The sequence below is a fragment of the Calliphora vicina genome, chromosome 1, assembly GCF_958450345.1.
Source record: "Calliphora vicina chromosome 1, idCalVici1.1, whole genome shotgun sequence".
NCBI lineage: Eukaryota > Metazoa > Arthropoda > Insecta > Diptera > Calliphoridae > Calliphora > Calliphora vicina.
In genome coordinates, this window is record NC_088780.1 from 150005093 (window position 1) to 150016968 (window position 11876).

Genomic DNA, 11876 nt, shown 5'->3' on the forward strand with positions numbered 1-11876 from the left:
ATAACTTGCAATTTTCTTATTTGCTTTCCGTATTTTCTTACTTTTTTTTCTTAGTACCATCTATCATACCCAGTTGGCCATATCTTCAAAACATAAATTGTAGTGCTATCAATAGTAGATCGTTTTGAAATTTTCTTTGGTCTGTCATCATCGACGCTCTGTGGGAGAACAGGTCACAAGGCCCAAAAATGGGTATCTGTAAAATTTAAAACTATCCTATGCATAAAATTTTAAGTTTATATTAGACCCAAAACACGAAATTTAAAATAAAATATGCAACATCTAAACATTAACCGATTTTGCTAAAATTTTCAGCATTTAAATTTTAGATGACGAAGAACAATTGTAGATCTTGGAAGCATTGAAAATTTCAAAAATGCAATATAAGCGGCAACACAGAGGTTATTGTGCAAATATTTTGAAATTTTCAATGAGAAAGCATAACTAAATATTTGACCAACTGGGTATAAGTAAATATGTATAGTAAATGAAACTAATAACTAATGCAGAATCTGTATTACCACTGCATTTACTTTAGGGTCAGTGGCCTTTTAGATTTCAAACACCGCTACTTGAGTTTCACATTTATGTAGCTTCGTTTGGCCAGAGAAAACAAACACTTTAAATAAATAAAAAAAGAAAGAAAAAAATGAGAAATCACAGGTTTTTAATAATTTTAACTGCAATTTTAAATTGTGTAAATTTAATACAAAGTGATGGTAATTAAAAGAAATCTATATAATTCAATAAAGAAAAAATGAAACTAAATTAAAAAACAAATTATCTTTTTAAGAACTACTTGAGCTGAACTGTTTTAATGAAACGCAATGTAAACAATTTCAACATTCTGGCATTAAATCCTCGTGCATTGAAGAACAATGTCAATGCACCACCAGCAATGGAGATAGTGTTAAATGCCAACCGCTGGTAAGAAGCAGTTTTAATTACTGCACTTAAATTTCATTGGTTTTTTTTTCATCTTTTTTTTGCATATTTCAAGAACCATAAAGTGAACAATATTATTGGTGGACCATGTCCCTGCCAACAACCAAATGCTGAGTGTGATGAGCAACAGGATGTCTGCTATTGTGCCAGCGATTACATGCCCAGCAGTGATAAGAGGCGATGCATACTGAGTAAGTAAATCCATCAATGCAAAATGATTGAATGACAGAATGAATAATGATTGACCGAGTCAGAGTCAGTAGTAAGAATGGTTGAATGAATAACTGCCTGAAAGGTTTACAAATAACATTACACAAATATAATTAATTAAATGCAATTAATTAAATGTCTCACTCATGTCATTTATTTCATTATTATTATTTGCATTTATTTTACGCTTGATTTTTTCTATAAATGTATTTTCTTTCTTTTTTTTGTAGAAATGGTTGCATTGGGTGAGAAATGTGAGCTGGATTCACAGTGTCAAAAAACAGATTTTAATGCCATTTGCCATGTATCGAACCAGTGCAGCTGCATGGATCACTTTGTTCATAATGAAGGCAAATGTACTTCTACAGTTGGTGAGTGTAAAATATCATGTGTTATATTCGGCTGTGCCAAATCTTGTTTACAATTATGAATGTTCCAAGTTTCTTTCTGAGGAGGACCTTATATGGGGACTAGGGACAAATGTTGCCCAATTTTCGCCATAGTTTACAGTATAATTTCCGAGTACTTAGAACTAATTTCTGCAAAATTTTATCAGGATTGCCGCAGAAACAATAATAATCACCCCGGAATACATTAATATGGAGGCCAGAAATCATCGACCGATATTGACCATTTTCAATACCAAACAAACCTTATCAACAGACAGTATTTGTGGAAAATTTCAGCCAGCTAGCTCTTTTTATATGGACCCTATCGTGTTTTCAACATACAGACGGACGGACACATATCTAGACGGTCTTAGAATATTATGAGGTCCCGGGATATATCCTGTATACCTTTTGGTTATACGACCAATATTTCTATATACTAGGGTATTAAATTAATCAGGGTGTAGATTTAATCGCTTAATTTTAAATTATTCGATTTATTAACTCTATATAGTTATTCTGAATCTATTTCTGAAGCAAGCTAAATATTTCCCAATAACCTTCTATAATTTCATGCAACGATATCTAATTTCAATCTTCTCTCAACAGGCAATAAATCATTTTGCTCTAGCGATGACCAGTGCCATGAACAATATGGAGCCAATTCAAGATGCAGCAATATCACCCAACACTGTGTCTGTACAGCCGAACATTTCGCTTCAGTCGATAATTCACGCTGTTTGAGAACATCAAAATATCTGGAAGATTGTATCGAGAATATGCAGTGTATGGGCACTATGGGACTAGGTGGTAAGTGTAAGGAAAATGTCTGTCAATGTGCGGAGAAATACTTTGTGGAAGAAAAGAAAACCGACGAGGGCGTTATGGAAACAGTGTGCACTGCAATTGTTGAACGTGGCCATTATTGTCGCATTGATGAGGATTGCTATCAACGTCAATTGAACGAAACGGAACAATCAATGGATTGTATTTATGGTGAATGCAATTGTAAGAAGGGTTTTTATTCATACAACGATAGTGATTGTGTTAAAGGTTCTGGCAGTGCTGGCATTAAATCTTTAATGGGATTAAACTTTATGATGGTGGTTTTTGTTCGTGTAAATAATTATTTTTAAAACAAAACATAATAATGTAAAAATTGCATGTGTAAATACATATAAAAATAAATTTAAATCAGTTTTTAGAATAATAATTTAAAATAATTGTGGTATTTATTTGAAACTAGTTGGAACATCTTTTCGCGTTTAGCTATCAGCAGTTCCAATAAACTCAAATTTCCAATTATTATTCCTATATATAATTTACATATATTCATCACCCAAAAGAAATATTGGCCGTAGACCTACACAAGTTTATATATTATGGTTCATTATAAAATTCTTAGGCGATCTAGCTATGTCCGTCCGTCTGTACATCTGAAATTGGTATTGAAAATGTGTAAAATTGGTGCAGCCAAACATTTTATTTTGGATATAATTTGGTAGCTCGTGAACGATTGGAAATATCTTAATGCGGCAAAACTTCCCAACTAAGTATTTCTAAATAGTTTTTAACAGGTATTGCAACATGTGGCCTAGCCTTGTCATAATGGAATATTACGGTTTCATGTCTGCCTGCATATTCTGGATGTTTTTCGGCCAATGCTCTCTTCAAACGAATCAGTTGCGTTCGGTTTAGGTTATAACCGTAACCGAAACCTCGGTTTTTCAAGACCTAAAACCGTTTGCATATATAAATAAGTTTGTCATTCCGTTTGTAATTTCCACAATATAATTTTCCGACTCTATAAAGTATATACATATATTCTGAATCCTTATAGATAGCATCGATTAAGCCATGTCCGTCTGTGTGTTGAAATCAATTTTCTGAAGACCACAGATATTTTCTGGATTCAAATCTTCAATAATTCTGTCAGACATGCTTTCGAGAAGTTTCCTATTTAAAATCAGCAAAATAGGTCTACAAATGGCTGAGATATAAGGAAAAAAAACAGGACAACCTCGATTTTTGACCTATATCTGGATTACTAAGTCATTAATATAGACAATATAGATATCTAATGATAGATAAAAAAGACCTTTGCAACCGAATTTTTTTCTTCACCAACAAAAAAAAATTAAAAAACAAATACAAATTTAAAAAAAAAATAAAATTTTAAATAACAATTCGAAATTTTTTTTTTTTAAACAAATGAAAAAATAAATTTGTTTACCTAAAAATATTTTAAATTTGTATTTTGAAGTACAATTTGGTGAAGTGTAAATTAGATTCGGCACAGCCGAATATAGCTCTCTTAGTTGTTTATTCAAAATTTGATTTGTAAACCTTTGATAAATTTAAAAATGGTTTATGAATAAGACCTATAGTTATTTTCAAATATCCGATAAAAGTATGGAGTACTAGCTGAACCGGCGCGCTTCGCCACCCCAATTAGAAGAAAAAACCAGTAAGTTTCGGAGGTGGGTCTTATATGGGAGCTATGACTAATTATGGACCGATCGTTACAAAATTTGGTGTAAAGACTTTGGTATATATAGAACTTATTTGTATTAAATTTTATTGGAATATCATCATCTTTAAGAGATTTATGCTGTTTAAAGAGATTTTCGAAAGTGGGCCTTATATGGGAGCTATGATTAATTATGGACCGATCATCACAAAATTTGGTTATATAAAACTTATTTGTGCAGAATTCGGTTTGGATATCAATATAAATTAGATATTAATGAGAGCTTAATTATTTTCAGATAGGGCAATCGTATGGGGGCTATGAGAAATAATGGACCGATTTTAACCAAATTCAATAAGCTCCGTCCTTGGCACAATAGAAAAGCTTGTACCCAATTTGGTCGAATTATCTTTGAAATTGCGACCTTTAGTTTGATTACAATGTTTACATGAACAGACGGACAGACGGACGAACATCGCTTAATCGACTCAGAAAGTGATTCAGATTGGTATAATTTAAGGTGGGTGTTGGGACAATATTTAAGCATGTTACAAACATCAGCACTAACCCAATATACCCTCCCCACTATGGTGGTGTAGGGTATAAATAGTACTATTAATTCTCCCTTTGTGAATTAATACTAATTCAGGAGAACAAATCTGTAGCTTCATGTTTGTTGGTTCATTGTATTGTGGATTCTAGCTCATTCGAAATTAATAGCTTTTGTTACCTCAATATCATTAAGCCATCCTTGATTATTTCTTTACTCAGAAGCATATCAGCCAACTATTATGTATATACAATAAGTATATAATATAATAATTTAATATAATAAAAAGTACCATTAGAAGAAAAAGTACCAATTTTCCACACTTGAACCCCCGCCAAGTTTGAAAACAAAGTAATTTCCTGATTCTATGTTTCAAGAACGAAAAATAACGAAACCATTGAGCCCACTATTCTTGATTATTTCTTTACTGAGAATCATATTAGACAACTTTAATGTATATAAGCTAACTAATTGAATATATTAAAAAAGTAACATGAAAAGAAAATGTACCAATTTTCCTTTATCCTCTTGAACACCCCGTCAAGTTTGAATTTTAAATTTTTATATCATTTCCTATATTATCAACTGATTTATCACAAAACCGAAACCGATCGGTTTTCAATTTTTTAAATCCGAAACCGCGTTTTGCAATTCTTCGGTTTCTTGGAAACTCTACTTCAAACAAATCAGTTGCGTTCGATTCAGATTCCCTGTAATGGTCTGGTCAGATTTCAGCAGCTCATAATGGGTAAACCCTTTTGCTCCCACCAAATCCAGATATTTACCTTGGCTTTGGTGTCGATTTGGATTATTGGCCGGGCTTCACATCTGTTATGCTCGGGTTATCGCAATCGATCCATTTTTCATCGCATGTAATGATTTGTTTAAAAAAAATTAGATGTTATTACATTACAAATTGTGTTCAAAAATTTCAGAAACATCCTCAATTTCATAAGTTATTCTAAAAAACAGTTTTCAGTGATGTTCGTCAACATATCGACTGAGTCATTTTCTGTCCGATTTTAATTTTTTTTAAGGGTTTAGAAAGAAAACTAATTACGCTTTCAAATAACGTGCATTTTTTGACACATTTGTAAGTTATAAGTATTGTTACGAATATTTAAAAAAAAAATTTATCAACTTTTTTGATTTTAGTAGCTTTTCATTGCTTATTTTGATATGAAAGCTTATAACAATTTATACCAATGTTTGTACATTAGGCCGGGTCGATTTGTATGGAGGATCAAAAAGTAAAAAATCATATAGCAGAAACGCAATCTACGGAATATTTTAAGAAAGTTTCTTCCAGAAACCATAGGTCTAAAATCAAATCCTATCTTGAGCATTTCGACTTTTATCCAATGATATTTCAGTATATATATATTTTTTTAATAGTTTGTTTATTGGGTAAAAGTCGAAATGCGCAAGATAGGATTTGATTTTAGACCTAGGGTTTCTTGGGGAAAATTTTCCGTAGAATGCGTTTCTGCTATACGATTTTTTATGAAAAAAATCGAAAAAAGAAAATTTAAATTTTAACAAAACTTTTCATTAACAAGTTTTTTAGTATTTTCTAAACCAGCGCATATTAAAAATAAACAAAAAACTATACAAACAAATACTTATTTGTACAGTTTTTAATTTACAAGATAAAATTATTCCAACTTTATTCAAAATAACTTAAAATTTTGAGGGTGAAGGAGGCCTACAATGCCCACTATGTAATTTTTCAAGTTCTGACAAAAAATGTTATTTTGTAGCAGAGTGTTAATTCTTAAGTTTATCTTCTTGGTTGAATTAATTTAAATTCAATTCAAATCCATTTTATTTAATTCAAATCCATTACAAAATACCTTTATAACATTTATTGGAAATAAATTCAATGAAAATAATCCCCATTAACACGTGGTCTGGTTATGTGTTAACTAATAGTTATACTGACAGTTTTCATACAAAAATAATTTTAACCGACAGTATAACTATCAGTTAAGGCTTAACCAGACTCCGTGTTAATGGGGGTTAGACAATTATTTTCATTCTGTTTGGATTGAAATTGAAAAATTTAACTCAAAGGTTGAATGAATTTTATAATGAATTAATTCCATTATGAACAATTAAGTAATTCTATTCAAAAAATTTCCCGGGAATTTTTTCCCTTTTCTTAACATTTTTTTAACATTGGTTATGAATAGGAAAAATGGGAAATGAAAAAAAACTCCCGGGGAATTTTTTTCATAATAAACTTTTCCCTGAATATCAGAATTATTTTTAATTAACGTTACGGTACTGGTAAATATTATGAATAACTAAATAATGGAACAGTAAATAACAAACAAAAGTATAATTTTTATTAATAATACACATAAATAAGAACAATATAAATTAAAACTAAGTAAATAAAATGCATTCAGAATTATAACATTAAATCAACATTGAACTAAATTATTTCTTTCTTCCCCGACCAGTGGCCCTAACTGCAGTGGTAGTTGTTGGAGCCGGTGCACTTTCTGTAGCTGGAAAATCAATTTTCTTTTTAGATGTTGCAGCAGTAGTTTTAGACTTTTTCATGGTTTTAGGACGAGGTGGCGTTGGCCTCACTACCAAATTTATCGATTTCCGTGATAGTTTATTTTTTGGTTTAGCTTTCTCCTTGCTAGTCTTTGTCTCGGCCGTGGGAGCGCCTTTGCCATCTTTCTCTAATTTGGGCTTTTTAGCTTTCGGCTTAACTTTAGCATCAGTAGTTTCCTCTTTTGCTCTTTTGGTTGTTTTAGTTTTGTTTTTGGGCTTTTCGGTAGATTTTTCTTTAGTGACAGCTTTTTCCTCTTTTGTTTTTTCGGTTTTTGGCGGTTTCTTTAATAAAATAAAATTTGTATAACAAATAATTATTTTTTATTTTTATTAAATCCTAATTATTTTACACTTACCTTTTCTTTAGCCAGTTTTTTCTTCTCCTTTTCTTTTTCCTTCTTAGCTTTTTGTTTTTCCTTTTCCAGTTGCTTTTGCTTCATCTCAAGCTTATTGGTCAATTTAAAGGAGCGTTTTATTTGCACCAATGTACCATCAGTCAAACAAATTTTGATTTGACGTTTGATTTGGTTTTTCAAGCGTTTCTCATCGACAGCGGGATTTTTATTCATTATATATTTCCTAATAGCCTCAGTCGATGAACCGCGCCTTTCATTAAGTTCTTTTATGGCTTCGTAAATCAATTTTTCGGTAGCGGGCTTTTTCAAATTAGTTGAGCCCGTCTTTTTCAACACAATTTTCTTATTGCCACCACCCAACGATTGTCGTGGTGTGGCCACTTTAGCCGCATTATTAGCAATATTTTCCTTATCATCAACAAAATCTTCATTATCGTCTACTTCGTCGCCCTCATCTTCATCATCGCCATCTTCTTCGTCTTCTTCACCCTCTTCATCGTCTTCGCCTTCAGCTTCATTATCATTGCCTTCATCTTGTGATTGTTCTTCTGAAAAATGTGTTAAATTCATTATCATTTCCAGTACTTTATGTGCACATATTTACCTTCATCCAATTCCTCATCTTCATCTTCCGAACTATCGTTGGTTACTTGTATAATAAATTTCATTTTTTCGCTTAAATTATGACAAAAAATGTTTATAAAATTACAACTGAGACTCACACACTGGTTTGACAAATTCAGACTAAACTAAAATATATTAATTACAACAAGTAAAATTAACGGTATCTATTTAAATTGTAGCCCAAAATCATAAACATGTTATGTTCTAAAACAGGCCTTAAAATAAGAATTATAAATAGGTACCAGGACGATGCAAAGAAGTACTTTTTTGGGCATAATTGTACCCATTTTTCGATGAGTATGATGTTCTGAATTAGACAGAAACAGAACTTCGAATTATTGTAATTAATTCAATTAAAGCTTAGGTATTTATTCCATAAAACCTAGAAAAAAACAAATTATTTCACTTCATTTAAGGGTTTGAATAGAATTCATTCATTGATGAATTCATAATAAAATTAACGACTTTTAATTTTATTGTAAAATTTTTTTTGGAAAAATATTGTAAATGTTTCAATTTGGTCTATAAAAATTTCTTAGTCAATTGAAAATTCTTAAATCAATTAGAAAATTTTTAAGTATAAATTAAAAATTCTGAAATACAAATGAAAATTTCTGAAATACGATTAGAAATGTATGAAATACATATAGAAACTTCAGAAATAAAATTATAAATGGTGTAGTAGGTTAAAGACTTGAAATTTGAATTTCTTAATGGTATTATTAAGATGCTTAATATTAAAAATTCGAAGGTTTAATATCCTTCGAACATAGTAGTGTTTATAAAACGGTTAACCGAATAAACTGGTTTTTCTTCGAAAACCCGTTAATTTAAAATTTTGGTTAACCAATTTTTAAAATTTTGGATTAAAATGAATAAATCTCATGTTTTTGTGAATTTGTTTATTCATTATCGGGGTTGTCATAGAATTCATTCGGAATCGGTTTTGAAAACGACAAAAAAGGTACATTTGACTTATGAAATCCAATTTAATTTTTTTTTTAATCGATAAGGAATTTAATTCTAGATCGAATATAAAACGAATAACTTTCAATTTCACGAGACCAATGTCCTTTTTCTGTCGTTTTCAAAACCGATTCCGACAATGATTGGATTCTATGACAACCCCGAATGATTCTAAATAGTAGAAAAAGCTTTCAGAATTAATTGCACATAATGAAGCTATTAAAAATTAAATTCCGCATAATTATAGAAGTTAAGCTAAATCTTACTAATGATTCATTAAAAACTTAGTGATGATTTTACCAAACGTTAGTCTGCTTTTACACAGGGCAAGTTTTCTTGCGCAAGTCTAGAGTTTATAGGAGAGAGAGGCAAGAAGAAAGAAGAGGGGTACACACTTGCTTGTACTGGCAAGTCTCTTCAATTCTCTTTTGTTTTCTCATTTTCACTATGGCGTCTATTAGGTTTTGACATACAAAATTGAACACAGACTTGCTGTGTGTAAACAGTCGAGCAAGTTTAAAAGGGAATCGAAGAGACTTGCTTCAAGTAAACTTGCTGTGTGTAAAAGCAGACTTACCTAGCGTTTACACATGCAAGTAACAGTTCGAAAAACACAATACATACATACGCACTAACACAATCACACATGCAGCCACTTGCAGCTCACTGCCTACTGAATTTAGGTGGACAGTGATTTTCGACACTTTCATACAAGTGATGACAAATAGAGTTGCCAATAAATAGCTTTTAAAAAATTTATCAGAAGGTGGTAAAATAATAATTATATTTTTAACTTATTTTATGTATTTTTGTAAAAGAAAATAGTACAAATGACCACTAATGCTTATCGTTTTCGTAAAAATAGCAATTTCATTAGTTTTAATAAATAAAATTGTTACTAATATCTATAAAAATTGTTAACCTAACATTTTCCCCAGAAATTTTTATATTTGAATATCATGGTAACACTTTATTGTTATGAATAAAAATAATAAAATTTGGTTTCAAGCCGCAAATGGACTTAAAAATAACAAATGCTGATATATAAAAGGTTTATTTATCGAATTAGCTGTAATATTCTTATATTTGTGGCATTTTGAAGACATCATTCTCCTTCGCTAACATTTACAAAATGAACTTTTACTTGCATGTGTAAACGCTCAAGCAACTTGTAGACATTTCGATGTATTTTCGACATTTTCGATAATAATACGTATTATCAACTTTCATCAATCTACTTGCATGTGTAAACGCAGCGTTAAATAGATTTTGTGAAAGATGCAAAAAAGTAACTTTTGTTCTGCGGCTCCTCATATGTATCGTGTATGATCCCGGTTAGATTGCTATTAAAAATCGGTCTATAAATGGCATAGGAGGGACAAAAAAATACTTAAAAGTTATCACACCTATTCTGTAAATCGATGTTGTGCAAATCATACGTTTTTGTACATATTAGTGAATGGTATGAAAAGCTAATAATCGATTTTCTACTTTTCGATCAACCATTTTCATTTCGATTTTTACAGTCGATTAAACGAACCCAATAATAGAATTTTTAATAATCGACCTGCATTTTTTGAACTATAGCAAATGACCCATATACGCTATAATTACGGATTAAAATCATATTTTGGAAGAGTATTATAACTCCTTTATGTTGAGGTGCTCATTTTATAAACCGTAACGGCAAATATTTGACAACAATTTTATGTAAAAAATTTCGTAGCAATTTTTATAAAAATTTCTTAATGTTGAAAAAGTTACGCATTAAAAAATGAGGTCCTCCGTGGATATTTTCCGATGTCAGCTGAAGATTTATACATATGTATATTGCAAATTTCAATGAAAGCAAAAAACGTAAACAATACTAAAAATTCCGGAATTTTATTTCTATTTCGATTAATCGTTATCAAAAATCGATTACAGCATAAAAATCGGAGTATATAATCGATCACGAAATAATAGTTGTTAGATCCTGAAAATCGATTGTCGACCATAATCGTAATCGATTTATCATTCACTACTACATATAACATCTTATAGAATTGGTTTTAAACCACAAAAAGGTGTTCTGTGTACATAATTTTGTGATTTTTGTGAGAAATTTGTAATTTAAATAATTCGATGAGTTCTTTAATCATTTACATATCGCTCATTTGCTGCAACAATGTCATAACTCAAAATCCGGGTGTTTTGAACTGAGTAACACAAAATATGCGCCGTTCATTAGTCTTTCATATACAGGCCTGTCACAGAATTCAATTCCGATCGAAATTTGAATTAATTCCGTATTTTGCTTCTTCAGGAAAAGTAAAACGAAAATTTCTTTTGGAATGAAACCACTTTCAGTTTTCAAAGTGGAATTGATATTTCTTTGTAATTGTTTGTTTTTCTAAAATTTTTAATCAAAATCAGAAATATAGAATTATTAAATATTTTTGGAGTTAATAAATTAAACGGAATCTGAAGAACCTAAAACGATATCGATCGGAATAAAAAGTACAGAATTGAAAACATTCCGAACAAAATGTGTGACAGGCCTGATAGTTTTATCAGTTTTTAAAAAAGTGAATTATTTTTTGTATGAGTGTTTTTGTTGTAAACGACAAAATTAAAATTCATGTTTTCTTGTATATTTGACAAGTAAAAATTTTGATTAAATACAGATTTAATCAAATCGCGAATAAATATTTCACATGAAATATTTTCCCTTTTCCTTTTTTCGTTCATCAACTTTGTTCACGTGAAAAAATTCCCCTTGTTGTGAAATTTTTAGATGGAATTTTGTAAACAATAAA

At 30.4% G+C, this 11876-nt stretch overlaps 2 protein-coding genes across 2 annotated transcripts; one reads left to right on the top strand and one right to left on the bottom strand.

Moving 5' to 3' along the window:
• The first annotated feature begins 636 nt into the window (after positions 1-636).
• On the top strand, positions 637-2680 carry LOC135959007 (integrin beta-2). Its single transcript, XM_065509995.1, has 5 exons — positions 637-719; positions 794-927; positions 1001-1136; positions 1386-1526; positions 2154-2680. Exons 1-5 carry the CDS (start codon positions 650-652, stop codon positions 2678-2680), a joined length of 1008 nt encoding a protein of 335 aa, XP_065366067.1. The 5' UTR covers positions 637-649.
• Positions 2681-7006: 4326 nt separating this feature from the next.
• LOC135953362 (late histone H1) lies at positions 7007-8217 on the bottom strand. Its single transcript, XM_065503241.1, has 3 exons — positions 8093-8217; positions 7483-8036; positions 7007-7414 (listed from the first exon to the last, which is right to left on the bottom strand). The coding sequence occupies exons 1-3, from the start codon at positions 8154-8156 to the stop codon at positions 7007-7009; spliced, it is 1026 nt and encodes a 341-aa protein (XP_065359313.1). The 5' UTR covers positions 8157-8217.
• Positions 8218-11876: the final 3659 nt, after the last annotated feature.